This window comes from Leopardus geoffroyi, chromosome E2 (assembly GCF_018350155.1).
Source record: "Leopardus geoffroyi isolate Oge1 chromosome E2, O.geoffroyi_Oge1_pat1.0, whole genome shotgun sequence".
In the NCBI taxonomy this organism is placed as follows: Eukaryota; Metazoa; Chordata; class Mammalia; order Carnivora; family Felidae; genus Leopardus; species Leopardus geoffroyi.
Window position 1 is genome coordinate 7,168,429 of NC_059335.1, and position 18,894 is coordinate 7,187,322.

The following is an 18,894-nucleotide window of genomic DNA, read 5'->3' on the forward strand; positions in this document are numbered from 1 at the left end:
CCCCGTTTTCCTTTTAGAGAGGCCTTTCTTCATGATGCTAATGAAAACTCTTCTACCCTGCCTGATTCTGCTGGCTCAAGCTCCTTGTTGCACTCATGAAACCCTTTCTTAGCCATTAAACATTTTCACGGGTCGCCTGATTGGCTCAGACAGGTGGAGCATCCACTCTTGATCTAGAGGGTGTGAGTTGGAGCCCCACGCTGGGGGTAGATATTACCTAAAAATAAAATCTTTTTTTTTTTTTTTTTTTTTTTTTTCAGGACTGCCTGGGTGGCTCAGCTTGTTGAGCCTCCTACTCTTGATTTCTACTGGTCATGATCTCACGGTTAGTGGGTGGGTTAGAGCCCTGTCCGTGGCTCTGTGTTGGCAAGGGGAGCCTGCCTGGGATTCTCTCTCTCCCTGTCTCTCTGCCCCTCACCTGCTTTCGTGCTGTCTCTGTCTCTCAAAAATAAATAAAAACATTAAAATTTTTTTTTAAAAAACTGGGGCGCCTGGGTGGCTCAGTCCGTTAAGTGTCCGACTTTGGCTCAGGTCATGATCTCACAGTGCATGGGTTGGAGCCCCCATCCAGCTCTGTGCTGAACGCTTGCTCAGAGCCTGGGGCCTGCTTCAGATTATGTGTCTCCTCTCTCTGCCCCTCCTCCACTCATGCTCTGTCTCACTCTGTCTTTCAAAAATACATAAATGTAAAATTAAAAATAAATAAAAGTAAATAAATAGAGTTATCATATTTGTTGTTGAGTTGCAGGACCTTCTTTTATTATCTGTTAATCCTTTATCAGATATCTGACTTGCAAATGTTTTTTTCCATTCTGTGGATTGCTTTTTCACAATGTCAAAAGTGTCATTAGATGCACGAAAATTTTCAATTCTCATGAAGTCCAATTTATCTACTTTGTTGCCTGAGTTTTGGTGCCATATCTAAAGGATATTGGTCTGTAGTTTCATTTTCTTGTAGTGTCTTTGTCTGGCTTTGGTATCAAGATAAAGTTCATCTCATAGAATGAGTTAGGAAGTGTTCCCTCCTCTTTGATTTTTTGGAAGAGTTTGAGAAGGGGTGGTATTAATTCTTTATTTATTATATTTTTCTAAAGATTTTATTTTTCAGTAATCTCTACAGCCAATGTAGGGCTTGAGCTTGCAATCCTGAGATCAAGAGCCACACGCTCTACCAACTGAGCAAGCCAGGTGCCCCTAATTCTTCTTTAAATGTTTGTTAGAACTCACCCATGAAACCATGTGGTCCTGAGATTTTCTTTGTTGGAAGGTTTTTGATTCCTGATTCAATCTTACTAGTTATAGGTCTATCAGATTTTTTCTTTCTGATTGAGTCCTGCTAGATTGTGTGTTTCTAGGAACGTGTTCATTTACCTAGGTTACCCAATTTGTTGGCGTACAATTGATCATAGTACTCTCTTATAATCTTTTTAAAATATTTCTTAGTTGATCTAGCTAAAAGTTGGCCAATTTTGTTGATCTCTTCAAAGAACCAACTTTTGGTCTTGTTGATTTTTTTTATTGTTATTCTATTTCATCATCTCCATTATAATTTTTATTATTTCGTTCCTTCTGCTAGCTTGGGGCTTAGTCCATTTTTCTTTGTCTTCCTTAATATGTGAAGTTAGGCAGTTTATTTGAAATCCTTCTTCCTTTTTAACATAAGCATTTACAGCTTTATATTTCTCTCTGAGCACTGCTTTCACTGCATCCCATGAATTTTGGCAGGCTGTATTTTAGTTTTCATTTGTCTGCAGTATTTTCTGGTTTTCCTTGTGATTTCTTCATTGATCAAATGGTTGCTTAGGAGCATGTTGTTTTGATTTCCACATATTTGTGAGTTTTCCAATTTTCCTTCTTATCATCAATTTCTAGTTTTGCTCCACAGTGATCAGAAAAGATGCTTTGCATCATTTCCATCTTTTCAGATTCATTCAGACTAGTTTTGTAGCAAGAGGAGTCCTTCCCCTTTTGCAACAGTCTCATTTTCTTATGGCAATAATCCTTTTGAACAAAGTCTTGCTTTGTCTAAGTCCAGGTTCATTTTTTTTTTTTTTAATGTGGCAGACTGAAGGATGAAGTGCAGCCTCCTCAGCCTGGAGACAGGGCCCTTGGAGAGCAGACTCCAGCCAGAGTTTTGGGGAGGAAATTAATCTTGTCTCTTTCACCCCAGGTTACAGCTAGTGCAGACTATCTGCTCTTGCCCAAAAGCTACCAGGTCATCTCCCACTTCCTTGTGCCTGATGTTATCACTCCCCGGGCTGCTTTTCCTCTTCTCTGCTTGGCCAACTCCTGCTTGCCCCTCAAGGTGTGGCTTAAAAGTGGTTTCCTCTGAAAAGCTTTCTCTTTTTTTCTTTTTCTTCTTTTCTTAAATAAATAAAGTTTATTTATTTTGGGAGAGAGAGAAAAACAGCATGAGTGGGGGAGGGGAGAGAGAGAGAGAGAGAGAGAGAGAGAGAGAGAGAGAGAGAATCCCAAGTAGGCTCTGCACCATCAGCGCAGAGCCCGATACAGGGCTTGAACCCATGAACTGTGAGATTATGACCTGAGCCAAAATTGAGAGTTGGACATTTAACTGACTGAGCCACCCACCCACACTTGGAAAGCTTTTTCTAACCCTTTTCCCACCCGTGAGGCAGAGGTCAGAGCTTTTGCCCTTGGGTCCTCAGACCATGGGCTCTGCTTATCTGTTTAATATCCCACGCGCATCTTTATACAAGCCTCATCACACTGTGGTTTTTTTTTTTTAAGTTTATTTATTCATTTTGAGAGAGAGTGTGTGTGCCTATAAGTGGGAGAGAGGCACACACACACACACACACACACACACACACACACAGACGGACAGACAGACAGAGTCCCAAGCAAGCTCCACTCTGTCATTGCAGATCCTGATGTGGTGCTCAAACTCACAAGATCATGACCTAAGTCAAAGTTGGACACTGAAACCCTGAGCCACCCAGGAGCCCCCACACTGCGTTTTAATAGGTTGCATATTTCTGTCTCTTCCCCAAACCCTGAACTTGAGCTTTTCTGAGGCAGGAACTGTATGTATCTTCTTCCTCTTGGAAGAAGTGTTCCCATCATATAATGGGCATGCAGCAAAAGTGTAGAGAACAAGGAAATGGAGAGAAAAGCAAGGATTTCCCAAGGTTCCCCTTGTGAATGTGATGTAAAGCTGCGGAAATGTACTTAATTGCTTTGTAACTGGCCAGGAGTCAAGCGGTGTCTGCAGTCACCTTGAAAAGAAGAACTGGGGAAAGTTGTCGGTCATTCTGCATGTGTGAGTGCATAGGAGCTCAACCCTAACCCAGTGGTTCTCAAGTGAGCACATTTGTGCACCCTCGCCATGGACATTTTGAAATGTCTGGAGACATTTTTGGTTGTCAAAAATAGGTGTGGGAAGCCCCCTGGCATCATGTGGGTAGAGACTAGGGCTGCTGCTTAACATCCTACAATGCACAGGACAGCCCCCCGCCCTCCCACACAACGAAGAATGATTCATCTCCTAATGCCCACATATCAATAGTGCTGAGGTTGGTTAGCAATGCCCTAACCCAACCCATGGGAGAATGCAGGGTTGGGGGTGGGGCTCAGGTAGGAAATGCAGCTTGTCTGAGGAAGTGGTATTTGAGCCAGATCTCAAAGGGTAAGTGCACACTGTGAAGATGGAGAAAGGGGACAACATCACAGTGAGGTGGAACCGTGTGAATAAAGCACGGAGAGCACAAGGGGCTGGGGATGTTCAGGAAGTGGCAAGGATGTGGCCAATATGTGTGAGGGGTGGTGGCTGAGGGAAAAGGGTGAGGCAGGTGACTGTGGGATTGTGGAAATTCTTGAGCAGCCCTCATTGGAGTGGACACCTCATCTGGAGGGAAAGGGGCAAGGAAGTTAGCAAGTTAGAGACAGATGTGCTGATGGGGAACCCAGAGGCTGGGGAACTGGCTGTTTCAATGGTCCGGGGGTTGGGGAGAGAAGTCAAGTGAGATCTGATCTGGGCATGCAGAGGAGGGGACAAACTGGGAACTTGGTGACTCATGGAAATGGTCACTGAGAGAGGTGGAAGTGAAACTAAATCCTGGCAATGAAGACTTGAAATAAGCCTTACACTTCTTCTTTGCTCCCTTGCCTTTCCTGGAACCACGGGGTTGCCTGCTGGATCCGGGTGTGGGCGGAGAATCTGACATCACATGTCTACACAGGTTGAAGCCTAGAGATGTGTAGCCAGTGGAATGATTACTGGGCAGCGTTTGGCCCTTGGCTGAGTGGACTTTGACCAGGCTCCCGAGGCTGCTCACCACACACTGGGCACAATGCCACTCTGTGCCCATTAATTGCCTGCATTCTCAAATGAGTGAGCTAGGGAGTATTGTTATCCTCACTTGATGGAGGAGCAAGGGGAAACAGCAAGAGGTCAAATGGTGAAGTGGGCATTCGAATCCCAGCAAAATGACTGAAGAACATAAACTATTTTTTTTAGTCAAGGGGAAATTTATGTAACATAAAATTAACAAAATTTAAAATTAATTCATTTAAAAAATATCTCTTTTGAGAGAGACAGAGAGAGATCAGGGGAGGGGCAGACAAAGAGGGGGGCAGAGGATCCAAAGTGGACTCTGTGACAGCAGAGAGCCCAATGTGGGGCTTGATCTCACGAACCGTGAAATCATGACCTGAGCTGAATTTGGACACTTTACCGACAGAGCCACCCAGGAACCCCAAAATTAATGATTTTAAAGTGAATGATTCAGTGGCGTTTGGTACATTCACAATGTTGTGTAACCTCTGCCTCTATCTGATTCCAGAACATTTTTATCACCCCAAAAAGAAACCCTTACACCCATTAAAGCAGTCATTCTCCCTTCCCCCCTTTCCACAGCCCCTGGCAGTCCCTCATCTGCTCTCTGTCTCTATGAATTTACCTATTTTGTATATTTCATATAAATGGAATAATATAATATGTGACCTTTGTGTCTGGTGTATTTCATTTAATGTATTTTTGAGGTTCGTGCATGTTGTATGTATCAGGGCTTCGGTCCTTTTTATGGCTGAATAAAATTCCATTACATGGATAGACCACATTTTGTTCAACCATTCATCCATTGATGGACATTTGGGTTGCTTCTACCTTTTGGCTATTATGAAGGGCCTTAAACATTCAACTGCTTTCCCCTACCACCTTCATAAAGACCACTGAGACGGTCTCTAGATCCTATGATTAAACTATGGTGGAGAGATGAACAGGGTTTCTGGGGTTCCAGAGGAGGGGGTTCCAGAATCTTCTCCAAGATAGCAGGAAGGGGTGTAAGAAGGTTTCATGCTGGAAGTTGGGCCTTGAGTACTAGTGGGCCTTAGGGACACTTTATACCCTGGCCAAGGGGACCTCATAGCCTCCAATGGGGGAGGAGAGGATGTGGACTCACCAGATTCAAGAAGTGGTTCAGACAGTGGCCTCTTAAAGGAACAGGCAGAGAAGACCCTAGATTGGGGCCTGTGAGTGTGGAGAAGGGGAAGAGGTCTGTTTTTCAAGATCCCACTGAGGGCCAGATCAGAAGTTGTGCCCTGGTGGGAGGTTGCAGCCAATACAGGCACAGGGGTATGAGGCTCTCCTTGAAGAGATAGCAGGCACCATGCCAGTGGATGGGCATTCCCACATCCTGGGTGGAGAATTGAAGGGAGAAGCCGACTTGAGGGAAGGCACGGAGCCAGTTTGGGATGCATTGAAAGTGAGGAGCCTGTGGTCCTTCAGGGAGAGATGTCCAGGAAAACATAGGGATTTAGAGTCTAGTTTCCTTGGGCTGGAAATACAAGTTGAAGGCCCTATGCACATCATCCCCTTGCACTCAAGTGCAAAGCATTTCAGAGCTTTCCTGAGCCCAGTGCATGTGCTGTGTCCAAGGCTGGGCTCTGAAAACATAGGGCCAGACATAGTGCTGTCCTTGCCTTGGGGGAGGTTATAGTCCGGAGAAATCAGAGTTAGATATTTGCAAGGATAATCTTTTTAAAAAATGTGAACGTACGGGCACCTGGGTGGCTCAGTCAGTTAAACATCTGACTCTTGGTTTCAGCTCAGGTCATGATCTCTTGGTTTCATGAGATCAAGCCCCACGTTGGGTTCTGGGCTAGCAGCACAGCACCTGCTTGGGATTCTCTCTCTCTCTCTCTCTCTCTCTCTTTCTCTCTCTCTCTCTCCCTTCCTCCCTCCCTCCCCCACTCACGTGTCTCTACCTCTCAAGAAAGAAAGAAAGAACGATGAATGCAAATTTTGTTAAAGAGTACTATTCACATAGAAAAGGACACAAATCACAGTGTGTTACTCAAAAATGTTGCACAGAGTGACCACATCTGAGCAGTTAGGACCCAGATCAAGACACAGATCTTACCTGGAGCACTCACGACACCCCCACTGCCCCCTTCCAGTCACTACCCACCCCTGCCCCCCAACAGTAGCCAGTATCTTGACTTCTAACAACAAAGATTAGTTTTGTCTGTTTCTGAACCTTATAACAAGGCTGTCACATAGTGGGGACTCTTGTGTCTGGGTTCTTCCACTCCACATTATGTTTCTAAGATTCTCCCTTGTTGTGTGGGTTGCTCGTTTCCTTCTTCCACTGCATGGATACTCTGTCAACTATCTACCTGTCTTAGTGCTGGTGGGCATTTGGACAGGTTCCATTTTTCAGCCATTACAACCACAGCTGCCATGAACTTTCTCACACGCATTTGGTGAAATGTTTGTGCGCCCCTCTGTCAGATACACACGTTGCAGTGAAATTGCTGGCTCCTGTGCTCAGTGTTAGTAGAGAGTGACAAACATTTTTCCAAATGGTTGTACCAATTCTCACTCCCCACCCTGGCCCAGCGATACATGAGAGTTTCAGTAACCCTCTCCACATCCTCACCGACACTTGCTATTCTTGCCCAGGGGCCATGCTAATAATCTTCTCTGGATCTTCCCAATTTTAGTATATGTGCTGCTGAAGCACACTTGGTATTCTTCAAAAAAAAATTTTTTTTTAATTTTTTTTTCAACGTTTATTTATTTTTGGGACAGAGAGAGACAGAGCATGAACGGGGGAGGGGCAGAGAGAGAGGGAGACACAGAATCGGAAACAGGCTCCAGGCTCTGAGCCATCAGCCCAGAGCCCGACGCGGGGCTCGAACTCACGGACCGCGAGATCGTGACCTGGCTGAAGTCGGACGCTTAACCGACTGCGCCACCCAGGCGCCCCTAGAAAAAAATTTTTTTTAAGTTTATTTATTTATTTAGTAAGCTCTACACCCAACGTAGAGCTCAAACTCACGATCCCGAGATCAAGAGCCACGTGCTCTTCCGACTGAGCCAGCCAGGTGCCCCAAGGAAAAAAAAAATGTTTATTGTGGTAAAGTATACTGTTTTAAAGGTACAATTAGTGGCATTAAGTACATTCACATTGTGCAACCATCCCCACCATCCATCCCTAGAACTGTTTAAAGTGAAATTCTGTGCCTATTAAATACTAACTGTCCACCCACTCTCCCAACCTCTCAGCTCTTTGGTAACCACTATGTACATCACTTATTTGTATTGCGGTAAAAAACCAAACCAAAACAAAACAACATAAATGTCTACCATCTTCAACATTTTTTTAGAGAGAGAGAGAGAAAGCACACACATGCAAGAGGGGGAGGGGCAGAGAGAGAGAGAGAGAGAAAGACGGAGAGAGGGAGAGAGGGAGAGAGGGAGAGAATGTTAAGGAGGCTCCATGCCCAGCTAGGAGCTGGGGCCCCATCCCACATCTGTGAGGTCATGACCTGAGCTGAAATCAAAAGTCAGACACTTAACCGTCTGAGCCACCCAGGCGCCCCACTCTTAAACATTTTTAAGTGTACTAGCTGCATGCACATCATTGATCTCTAGAAAATCTTCATCTTGCAGAACTAAAACTCTACCTATTACATAGCAGCTTCCTATTTCCCCCTCCCTGGGGGTTCCCCAAATTTCTAAGAATTTGATTACTTTAGATACTTTGTATAACTGGAATCATGCAGTATTTGTCTTTTGATGGTGGTTTATTTCGCTTAATGTAATGTCTCCAACACTTGATATTCTTGATATTGTTATTATTTTAGCCAATGTGGTCATTGTGTTGTGGCACAGCATTGGGGGTTTTATTTGCATTTCCTTGGCAGCTACTGAAGTTAAACATCTTTCTATCTGCTAATTGGCCCTTTGACTTTCTTTCTTTTTTATTAGTTGTCTGCTTTTTTCTTACTGACTTTTGGAAGATCCCTATATATTCTTTTTATACTGTGGATGGATCCTTCGTTAGATACATGTATTGGGAAATATCTTCTCCTGTTAGTTACATGCAGAAAGAGATTTACAAGGCGCCTGGGTGGCTCTGTCAGTTAAAATTAACTTCAGCTCAGATCATGATCTCACCGTTTGTGGGTTCAAGCCCCATGTCGGGCTCTGTGCTGACAGCTCAGAACCTGGACCCTGCTTTGAATTCTGTGTCTCCCTCTCTCTCTGCCCCTCTGCTGCTCACGCTCTTTCTCTCTCTCTCCTTCAAAATTATTAAACATTAAAAAAATTTAGGTGCACTTGGGTGGCTCAATCGGTTGAGCATCTGACTTTGGCTCTGGTCATGATCTTGTGGTTCATGGGTTTGAGCCCCGCGTCGGGCTCTGTGCTGACAGCTCAGACCCTGGAACCTGATTCAGATTCTGTGTCTCCCTCTCTCTATTCCCTTCCCCCGCTCATCTGTGCTCTCTCTCTCTCTCTCTCTGTCTCTCAATAAATAAATAAACATTAAAAAAATTTAAAATAAAAATAAAAAACATCAGTGTCTGACACGCATTTCCTCAGAGATGCCCTGTCTGGGCTCCTGAGGGGGGCCGTGGGTGGGGTCGTCATTTCTGGGTCTTGATCTCTGCATACTCGGTGGTCTCCCGGTCCTGAAAGTTGTGTGGCCTCAGCCCGTGGAATGTGAGGGAGGCGTAGTGGAGCTTCCCCTCTTTCTCTGAGGGGAAGGCAGCTGTGGCTGGGGAAAGGGGGTCTGACCGGCTGTCTGACTGGCTGTGATCCTGAGTGGGAGGAAAGAAAGGCATTTGAGCTGGCCTTTGGGTCTGGAAAGGGGAAGTAGGGGCTTGGGGAACACTTAACCATTTATCCACTTCATGCCCATTTCCTGAGCATTCACTCACTCACTCACTCATTCATTTGTAGCTTTAACAAATTTTCATCATAATGGCATTGATTCCTTGCAAATCCCCCCACCACTCCCCTACGGATGATATAACTGTTGTCATTCCATTTTATAGACAGAGTGTGCAAGGTCAAGAAACTCTTTAGGACACACCATCTCTGACCTCAGACAGCCTATCTGACCTCAGACAGACAATCCCAAGAGAGGACCTTGCCTATCAGGGCAAGGAGACAGTGTCACATTGTCTCTCTCACACACACATGCAAATTATCTAATTGCACATTGTGATTTGGTGGGCAGAAGAAGGGTGCTAAGGGTGTGGGTGAGAATCACTGAGGTGTGTAGGAGCTCTACCTCACCCCCTGCCCCCACCCAGAGGCTCACAGGGTGCTGGGGACAGGCCCGTGGTTATTACAGGGAGGCATGATGACAGTTTCCCTGCATAAGGCAGGGGAATATTGAAACTGGAGTGTGAAAGGCAATTAGGGGTCTGGCTGGTACAAATGGGGAGGGACAGAGGAAATCATGCATGCAAACGCACAAAGTCACAGAGAATGAGTCCTGCCTGGGGATAGGGAGCTCCTTTTGAGGGCATGGGACAGATCACAGAACACCAGCCCAAGGAAATTGTGTAAAATACGGTCGCTCCTAGCCACGTGTGGTTACTGAGTACGTGAATCATGGCGATTCCTCATGGAGGTGTGCCATGAGTGTGAAATAAATCTTGGATTTCAAAGACTTGGTACCAAAGGAAGGAGAAGAATTAGAAGAAGAAGAAGAAGAAGAAGAAGAAGAAGAAGAAGAAGAAAGAAGAATGCAAACTATCTCATTAATAACCTATACATTGATTATTGATGATGTGATGGTGAAGTAATATTTTGAATATACTGGGTTAAATAAACATATTAAAATAGATCTCATGCTTCTCTCTATTTAAAATTTTTTAGTGTTTATTTATTTTTGAGAGAGAGAGAGAGAGAGAGAGAAACAGAGCATGAGGAGGGAGGGTCAGAGGGAGAGGGAGACACAGAATCTGAAGCAGGATCCAGGCTCTGAGCTGTCAGCACAGAGCCCGACATGGGACTCGAACGCAGGACCTGTGAGATCGTGGCCTGAGCCAAAGTCGGATGCCTAAACGACTGAGCCAGCCAGGTGCCCCTCTCTACCTTTTAAATGTGGCCATTAGTAACTTTTAAGCTACGCACATGGTTCACATTATATTTTTGTTGGACTGTGCTGATCTAGACGGTGGGGGGGGGGGACAGGCACAGGGGTGACAGCTGTTTGGGAATTTCTTGCCCAAAGCTTGGGAGGAGAGGTGGAGTTGTGGAGAGTAAGGCCAGTGCCCCAAGAGGGAGACAGTGGGGGCTCGGCAGGGAAGGGTCTAAATGGAGGAGAGGGGAGAGGAAAAGGTGTCTCTCCAGCCTTTGAGATGAGAGCAGCCAGAAATCCCAAGAGAGGACCAAATTTGGTGGGGGGAGGGGTGGTCAGGGAGGGACTCATCTTTTGGCATGCCGAGTGAGCCACCTCATGGCCCAGCCCAGGACCCTGGATAGAAAGATGCCCACGCCACTCACCTGGGAGACTGTGTTCAATGTGGGATGGACGTCATTCCTATGCACTGCTTTCCCGGTTGATTTCTGCCTGTAGGTCTTCACTCTGAGGAGAGAGATCAAGGCCTTTCAGCCTGGCTGGCTCACTGCTGGGACCCCGGAACTGTCTGGCTGCAGGGACCATAATGAGAACACATCTTCCCTCCTTGCAGACGGCAACCACCCACCCCATATGGGGAACAGACTACTGGCCCAGGGGTCAGGAGGCTGAATTCCTGATGCAGCTTCAACCCACTGCGCTCCTCCAGCTCTGGGCTTTGAGTCTGGGAGATTTTTCTGAGTCCCCTCCCTGACCCAAACTCGCGAGGCCCTCGCCCAAACCGGGGCCACCACTCACGCGAAGAAGATGATGAGGCAGAGACACAGAGCAAGCAGGGCCGTGACACCAGCTCCCCCGATCGCCCCCTGAAGCACACCTGTCCTGGGCCCTGGTCTCCCTGCAGGTAAGAGGCACCCGGGGTGAACTCCAGCACCATGAAGCAGGCACCTAAGCCTCCAGCCTTCTGGAATCCATGACCCCCGGTTGTGCCCACTTCTATCCAGGACTGGCTCCTCTGTCCCCCGTCCCTCTATGGGATCCCAGCCGCCTGTTCCCCCAGCCCCTCCCCCACCAACCTTCCGGTGACTTGGACCTCTGGCGCCCCTTGGCCCAGAGTCAGAAGCACTTCTCTGCTCGATCCTGCCTCGTGCACCTCCTTCCTCCAGGCATCACCCTCCCCTCACCCCGACACAGCCCCCTGACCTGGCAACAGCAGGACGGTGGCGCTCTGTTCCCCATGCACATTCCTGGCCTCGCAGCTGAGTCTGAGGCTGGAGCCCAGCGGCTCCATGAAGCTCAGGTTGCTGTTTGCCCAGGGCCCCTCGGAGCTGGAGGTGACGGTCAAGGAGGCATCGCTGTGGTTCCCCTCCAGCAGCCCCTCCCCCAGCCGCCAGTGCAGAGAGGGGGGCAGCTGGGATTGAGCAGAGCAGGTGCAGTGCAACCCCTCACCCTCCCAGGAGCAGGAGGGACCAAACAGCTTCGGGGGTTCTGCAGGACGACAGGAGAGGGATCAGAGGAGCCCCACCTCCCAGGACCCAGGCATCCTTCCCAGGTGTGTTCCAACTCACTCTTCACAAGGAGGCTCAGGGATGCTTCCAAGGAGCCCAGCGGGTGCTGAGCTCGGCAGACGTATATCCCATGGTCCCCCAGTTCCACCCGGGGCAGTTGCAGGATCCCGGGATTTGAGGGTTGTGAGGGCTTCAGGGTCAGGCTGCCCCGGGTCCAGCTCAACTTGGCAGGAGGGTTACTGTTGTGGTCACAGACCAGGTGTAGGGACTGGCCCTCTTGGACTGGGAGAGATGAACCGTTGCCCAGAGCCTCAGGTGCTGACAAGACAGAGAACAAGTTAAGCCCCGGCCCTCACCAGGGGTATTCTGTCTCCCTCTCTGTCTGTGTCTGTGTCTCTCTCTGTCTCTTTCTTTTCCTCACATCATTTAAGTCTGTTTCTTCTCTTCCACAGCATGATGGGCTCTTACGTTTGGGGTCAGCCCAAGGGGACAGAGCTGGGAGCGGGCACTACAGCCTTTCTAAGAATCCCTCTTGTATTCGTCTGAATTGCCTTGTTTCTCACCCACCTACCTCAGCCATCTGTGCCAACGCAGATCCCCGATTTGCCTCTAAGAACCTGGCCATTCTGTCTTTCACTAAGTTCACAAAGACCCGTCTCATTTAGCCGGGTCTGAGAGTTCACAGTCTTGTGAGCGAGATGCCCCCAAATCACTGTGATGTGTTTTGTGACAGGGGTCCGTTGTGCGGAGGGAGCCCTGAGGATGGGAGTTCAGTGACACTGTCAGGGCAGGGAGGGCTTCCTTGAGGAGGAGAGCCTACAGCACAGCAGGAGAGGGGCTGGGAGCTGGCTGGAGGATGATGCTGGTAAGGAAGAGCAATTGAGGGAGGCAGACACAGAAAATGCAGCTACGGCTGGGGTGTGAGAAGACCCTGCACGTCAGGGAAAATCAAATAGTTCTGTAAGGCTTGAGTGAATGTGTATGCTTGGGAGTGTTTACATATGAGGCTTCTGGAGGTTAAAAAAGTAATATTAGACGACAGAAAGGCAGAGGTTTGGGGGCGCCTGGGTGGCGCAGTCGGTTAAGCGTCCGACTTCAGCCAGGTCACGATCTCGCGGTCCGTGAGTTCGAGCCCCGCGTCGGGCTCTGGGCTGATGGCTCAGAGCCTGGAGCCTGTTTCCGATTCTGTGTCTCCCTCTCTCTCTGCCCCTCCCCCGTTCATGCTCTGTCTCTCTCTGTCCCAAAAATAAATAAACGTTGAAAAAAAATAAAAAAAAAAAAAAAGAAAGGCAGAGGTTTGAAAGGAAATATTGGTACACACAACATTACTGGTAAATGGTTAACAACCAGCTCATTGGGGAGGGAGGAGGGGAGGGGAAAAAAAAAAAACCAACCCTGACTTGTGACATTTGCCAATTTCCTTAGTGTAAACACATCCCTCCCGGCCAATTTCTAGCACCCAACTAGATGTCACTGAACCCAGAGTTGAGGAAGCATGGACACAATTGGCTCCCGCCTACCAGTGAAAGCCAACTCCAGGAAACCAATGAATGCAACACTTCCCCTCAAAAGAAAAAAAAAAAAAACATGTTTTTGCCTAACAAAGTCACCACATGCTAAGTCAAAGAGGCCATTATTAGGCTGCAAATAAATCCTTTCAACTAACGTACAACTGATTTCCTTCATATAAAAAGAGCTTCTTCAAATCACTAAGAAAAAGTCCACAAAGAAATACAAATGATTCTTAAATGTAACGAAACATACACAACGTTGTTTACAAAATGATCATTCAAATTAAAATGGCAGTGAGTTCACGTAAGATATCAGCAAGGATGAAATGAAAATGTTCAGCAGTTTGGGATTATAAACAGAACAACTTCCATACCACATGATTTGGCAGTCTCTGTAGAAATTACAAACACACGCTTTGATCTGGGACTTTTCTTCTTGAGACAATTATCTTATAGACACATGTACACATATGGGGAATGTTTGTACGAGTTATTTGTTGCAGTATTATTTGTCTTATCAAAAGTCTGGAAACACCGTGGCTTTCCACCAATGGGGACTAATGAAGTACTTTACATTGTAATATACTTCGAATTAGAAGACCATGGAGTCGTCAGTAAGCATGAAGAAGGTTTCCTATGTACTCGTAGACAGTCATGGACTAACGTCACTTAGTTGGGACAAATGCATCATGGCGATGTAAGACTTTTAATAACAAGCAAAGCTAGGTGAGGGCTTTATGGAAACTCTGTGTACTATATAAACCTAAAATTATGCCATGGTGAAAGTCTATAAAAAATAATAGCCAAGTGAAATAAGTCAGTTTGAGAAAGACAAATACCATGTGATTTCACTCATATGTGGAATTTCAGAAGCAAAACAAACGAGCTAAGGGGAAAAAAAGAGAGAGAAAGACAAACCAAGAAACAGATTCTTAACTATAGAGAACAAACTGATGGTTACTGGAGGGGAGGAGGTGGGCAATGGCGAAATAGGTGATGGAGATTAAGGAGGGCACTTGTGAGCACCAGGCGATGTATGCAAGTGTTGAATCACTATTTCATACACTTGAAACTAATATTACGCTATACGTTAACTAACTGGAATTTGAATAAAAACCTTAAAAAAATAATAAAGACGTAGAGCAGCGTATACAATATGGTGTGTAGGTATGTGTGTGTTTTTAAATGGAGATGCGTAGATTACGTTTAGAAAGATAACCAAGAGGGGAGATGCACAGGTGCTGAACAGTATTTTATTCTTATTCAGTTTTGCCAGGGACTGGAATGGGTTCCCTTCAAGCTCAATGTCCAAGCCCTAACCCCCAATACGGTGGTATTTGGAGCCCTTTGGATGGGTCTTTGGGAGGTGATAGGGTCAGATGAGGTCATGAGAGTAGGGCACTCAGGATGGGGTTAGTGCTGTTATAAGAAGAGACAGCAGACAGCTTTCTTTCTTGCTTTTTTTTTTTTTAAATAATTTTTTAATGTTTATTTATTTCTGAGAGAGAAAGGGAGAGAGAGAGAATGAGCAGGGAAAGGGCAGAGAGAGAGAGGGAGAGGAAGACATAGACTCTGAAGCAGGCTCCGGGCTCTGAGCTGTCAGTACAGATCCTGATGCAGGACTTGAACCCACGAACCACGAGATCATGACCCAAGCCAAACTCAGATGCTTAACCGACTGAACCACCCGGGTGCCCCAGAAAGCATTCTTTCTCTCAGGTGCGCTAGAGAAAACACGGCCGAAAAGCAACCCCTCTCACCCAGAGTGAGCTCTCCCCTGGAACCATATTGGCTGGAACCTTGGAAGCTTGACCTTATATTTGCCAGTCTCCAGAAATGTGAGGAATAAATGTCTGATGCTGAAGTCCCTCAGTCTGTGGTGTTTTGTTCTGGCTGCCTGAGCAGACCAACACACTTTACGCTTACTATTTTAAAGAATATCATGTGAATGTTGAAGGAAACTGCAGGAATAGGCAGGGTCCAGATCCTAAGGGAACAGGACGAGATTTGGGAGGAGGACACAGCCCTCGCACCAGGGAGCTGCACACCCATCAGGCATGGAGGTTGTGCAAAACCCCTTGGGAACAGGGTCAGGAGTGGGAGGAAGCCAGTTTGTAAGCTGAGGATCCAGTGGGGGGGGGGGCTGTCCCACCTCCGCTACCCCACACCTGGCCTGAGCTTTTCTCCCACCTGAGTTCTAAAACCCCAGCTCTGCTCTGAGGGGTGGAGACAGACGCCCCTTCCGCCAAAGCCTGAGAGAAGAGGTTGACTCCTACCTGTGCCTTCTCTTGGGAAAACGCTGATGGTCAGGTTCTGGGGCGCATCTGGACAGATAGACATAATTGTTTTCAGAGACAGGAAGATGAGGGTTGGCCCTATTCTTCCAGAAACTACAGAAATAGGAAAAGGGTGGAGTTGCGTGTTTCCTTTCCTTCCTCCCCAGAATTCTAGACCCTGCCTCCCCCACCCCCAGCACCCACTGTCCTCAGGGACCCTGGCGTCCTGGCCTGGCACTCACAGGACACGTTGAGCTGGATGGTCCTCTCTGTGCTCACGTTAGCTCCAGGGAAGGTCACTTGACAGGTGAGGTTGGTGCCATGGTCCTGGGGCCCCGGGATGAGGGTGAGCACCGAGGAGAAGTGTGTCCCATGGCCCAGGGAGGTGAGGGCATCCCCGATCCAAGAGAAGATGGGGGGTGTCCCCCTCTCACAGGCCCAGGGCACGCTACAGGTAATGTTCTTGGGCTGGCCAGATTCTAGGGGCCCCTGGATGTGGATGTCAGGTGTCCGTGTGAGAGCTGAGGGAGAAAGAGAGACAGAGACCCAGGCCCTGCGTGTGCCCCCAGAAGCAGCCTCTACACCAGGCCAGCCGTTTCCTCCCAGCCAGGATGGAAATCAGGGAGTCCCCTCCCGGACCTGCCCCGGGGCCCTCAGGACCCATGCAGGTCCTCTCTTTGACCCCACTCCTTACTTGTCACATACAGGAAGAGCCGGTAGTTCCTGAAATGATATTTCTTCCTTATGTAATTGTATTTCACATAAGACCCTCTCTCCACCCTAAAGAAGTATGTCCCCGAGTCCCTTTTCTGTGCGTCTCTGATGTCCAGGGAGCAGTTGTAGTCCCTGAGGTCTTCAGGGAGGTGGAAACGGCCTTGGGTCTCCTGCCGCACTTCACGATTGGGGTTGTTTGTGGCCACTGGAGCACCCTGCTCTGTATTGGTCCCTTCCCGGAACCAGTAGCCATGAGTTGGGTCCTCCTCAGTGTATTGGACTGGGGGGTAAGAGAAACTGCAGGGCACGAATGCGCATAGACCCTCCTGCACCATCATGGGTGTCTGCACTTGCAGCTGAAATCTGGAATCCTGAGACTGGGACCCTGTGGGGAATCAAGGGTCAGTGGCAGCCCCTGCCCGCCCGGTCCTCTCGCCTCTGGCCCTGTCCTCTCGCCTTGGCCCACTCACCTGCACACAGCAGCAGCAGCAGCAGCAGCAGCAGCAATGGTGGCATCTGTGGGGTAAGAGTCATGGTGCCTTGGTGTTACAGGACGGGGAGGAAGCCCCGATAGGAAGCCCAGGGCTGATGTCTGAAAAGTGACTGCCCATAGAAGAGGAACTTGTCTCCAGCATGCTTTCGGAGGTGGCGTGACCCTTAAAGATTAACCACTCCTACTTTCCAGATGGGGTTCCAGCAATCCACTGCCCCCCGCCCTGGTCCCTGTCCGTGGCCTGTCCCTCCTGCCCCTCTGTCCCCACCAGGAGGGCAGGCACTACCCGGCCAATGACAGCTTCTAGAAGCCCAGAGGATCAGTCCTGCCAGTTGTGGGGCTCAGGAAGGGGTTTAACCACTCTGCGCAGGGGAAGCTTGAGGCAAGAAAGACGGGGACAGATCCCCCCCCACACACACACCCCAGGTGAGGGAGATGATGATTAATGAATGAATGAACATGACAACTGCATCATCACCATCTCCTTTCAGGGGAGTGGAGTCAAAGGGGAGAGTGTCAGACTTTGTGTCTGGTCTTGAAAACTTCCCTAACACCCAAAAAGACAGAGACACTCCAGGCCACCCGAGCTCCTGTTGGCAGGGTTTGTAGGAAACCCCATTGCTCTGTGCAGCTAGGGGGTGAGTTCCCAGGTCTGAATGGCCAGAGTGGGCAGGACCAGGACTCTGAGGGGGATCTTGAGCTTCTTGATCAGCTCATAGCCCCCTGCCCCAGGCTTCCCTGGGGTTGCATACACCAGGCCATGCCTGGGAATTGGGCATTTGCTGCAAGATGATAGCACAGCATGATGTTGAGGGAGAATGCCCAGGTGTGCCTGGCCCTCCCAGCCTCCAAGCCTCAGTTTCCTCAGGAGTCCCATGGAAGGATCACAGTCAATACTTTGTCTGGGGGAGAATCCCACAGGAGGACAGGGGTGGGCATTTTCGGCAGATGCGGGTGTGGCCATCTTGCATGTCAAATGCCTGGTCCTGTCCATTCCTCAGTGGTCATTCTGAGTCCTGCCTTTAGTAAGAAGCTCCTGGTGGTCAGCCCTGCCCTAAAGCTTCTTGGTGGTACTGTGTTGTGATAACCCTAGCAAACCAGTGCATGGGGTTTTGGAGAAGACGGATGTGTTCATACAAGAAAAGTGCTCCCAGCAGGCTGGTCTGGCCCACCCTGGGCAAAGTCTGCACAGTGGCCAGTGGCAGGCCTGTAGGAGAGGGCTGATCTGAAGACGGAGGAAAAGGGAAGGGACAGATTTGGTAACGGTCTCTCTGTGCTCGGATCTCTGCCTCACTCTTACTTAACCCCGGCCACACTTCCCCTTCTCTCCCCAGGACAGGACAGGCTCTGTGGGCCTCTGTTCCAGCTGGTCCCTCTGCTGGCTGAGCTGCTCCCGTCTTCTGAGCAGGGAGTCCTGGAGGCTGGGCTGAGTTAAGGCTGACCTTGGAGGAGCAACAGCCAGGGCCAGGATGGGGGAATCAGAGACACAGTCACAGCCTGGGGTGGACAGGGCTGACCCAGGAGGGAGGATGGGGCTGTCGGAGCCCGGAGGAGGGGGTGAGGATGTGCCTGGATGATGGGACAGCTGAGCCAGAGCTGGAGGGTGAGAAGGGTTTTCTGGGAGGCAGGCTTATCTTATTCCAGAGAGCAGGTGGTGTGAGCAGACGGGGGGTCTGCCTGCAGCTCTGGCTGTGTTCTGGTCAGCCCCTGTGCATGTCAGTCATCAGGCTGTCTGCTCCAGGGGCCAAAGAAATCCAGTCTGATCTGAACCACCACGTTCCCCCACCCCCTCCTCCGCCTCCCATCTTCCTCCCTCTCCTCCCCCTCCTCCGCTCCTCCCCCTCCTCTCCTTCTCCTCCTCCCCTCGCCCCCTCCTTCTTTCCCCCCTCCCATCCTTCCCCATCTTCCTCCTTCTCCTCCTCCCATCTTCTTCCCCCTCCTCCCCTTCTCTCCATATTCCTTCCCCTCCTCCCCATCTTACTCCTCCTCCCTAACTTCCTTCCCCTTCCTCTTCCCATCTTCCCCCTCCTCCTAACTCCCTTCCCTCCTCCC

At 48.8% G+C, this 18,894-nt stretch overlaps 1 protein-coding gene, 1 long non-coding RNA gene and 1 other non-coding gene across 5 annotated transcripts; 1 reads left to right on the top strand and 2 right to left on the bottom strand.

Annotated features, from left to right (window-relative positions):
* Positions 1-6,876: 6,876 nt before the first annotated feature.
* On the bottom strand, positions 6,877-6,983 carry LOC123579529. Its single transcript, XR_006702830.1, has one exon. It is a non-coding gene; the product is annotated as a U6 spliceosomal RNA (small nuclear RNA).
* Positions 6,984-8,730: 1,747 nt separating this feature from the next.
* On the bottom strand, positions 8,731-16,939 carry LOC123578658 (sialic acid-binding Ig-like lectin 13). 3 transcript variants are annotated; one of them, XM_045441665.1, is made up of 9 exons: positions 16,820-16,939; positions 16,330-16,734; positions 15,878-16,156; positions 15,636-15,683; positions 11,909-12,130; positions 11,544-11,828; positions 11,139-11,238; positions 10,766-10,847; positions 8,731-9,066 (listed from the first exon to the last, which is right to left on the bottom strand). In XM_045441665.1, exons 1-9 carry the CDS (start codon positions 16,881-16,883, stop codon positions 8,893-8,895), a joined length of 1,659 nt encoding a protein of 552 aa, XP_045297621.1. In that variant the 5' UTR covers positions 16,884-16,939; the 3' UTR covers positions 8,731-8,892. The 3 variants fall into 3 exon arrangements, with proteins under 3 accessions (XP_045297621.1, XP_045297620.1, XP_045297622.1); XM_045441664.1 differs by having other exon boundaries at positions 11,909-12,166; XM_045441666.1 differs by lacking the exon at positions 15,878-16,156 and having other exon boundaries at positions 11,909-12,166.
* Positions 12,772-13,224, top strand: LOC123578660. The gene is made up of 2 exons (XR_006702447.1): positions 12,772-12,900; positions 13,144-13,224. It is a non-coding gene; the product is annotated as an uncharacterized LOC123578660 (long non-coding RNA).
* Positions 16,940-18,894: the final 1,955 nt, after the last annotated feature.

What these genes read in the sequence shown, in the direction of transcription:
- LOC123578658 (XM_045441664.1), bottom strand. Translation starts at nt 16,883, where the DNA reads ATGACTCTTACCCCACAGATGCCACCATTGCTGCTGCTGCTGCTGCTG. An exon ending in GCTCTTCCTGTATGTGACAA is followed by an intron (nt 16,157 to 16,329) that starts GTAAGGAGTGGG and finishes TTTCTCCCTCAG; the next exon opens with CTCTCACACGGACACCTGAC. An exon ending in CCTGAGCCTCCTTGTGAAGA is followed by an intron (nt 11,829 to 11,908) that starts GTGAGTTGGAAC and finishes GTCGTCCTGCAG; the next exon opens with AACCCCCGAAGCTGTTTGGT.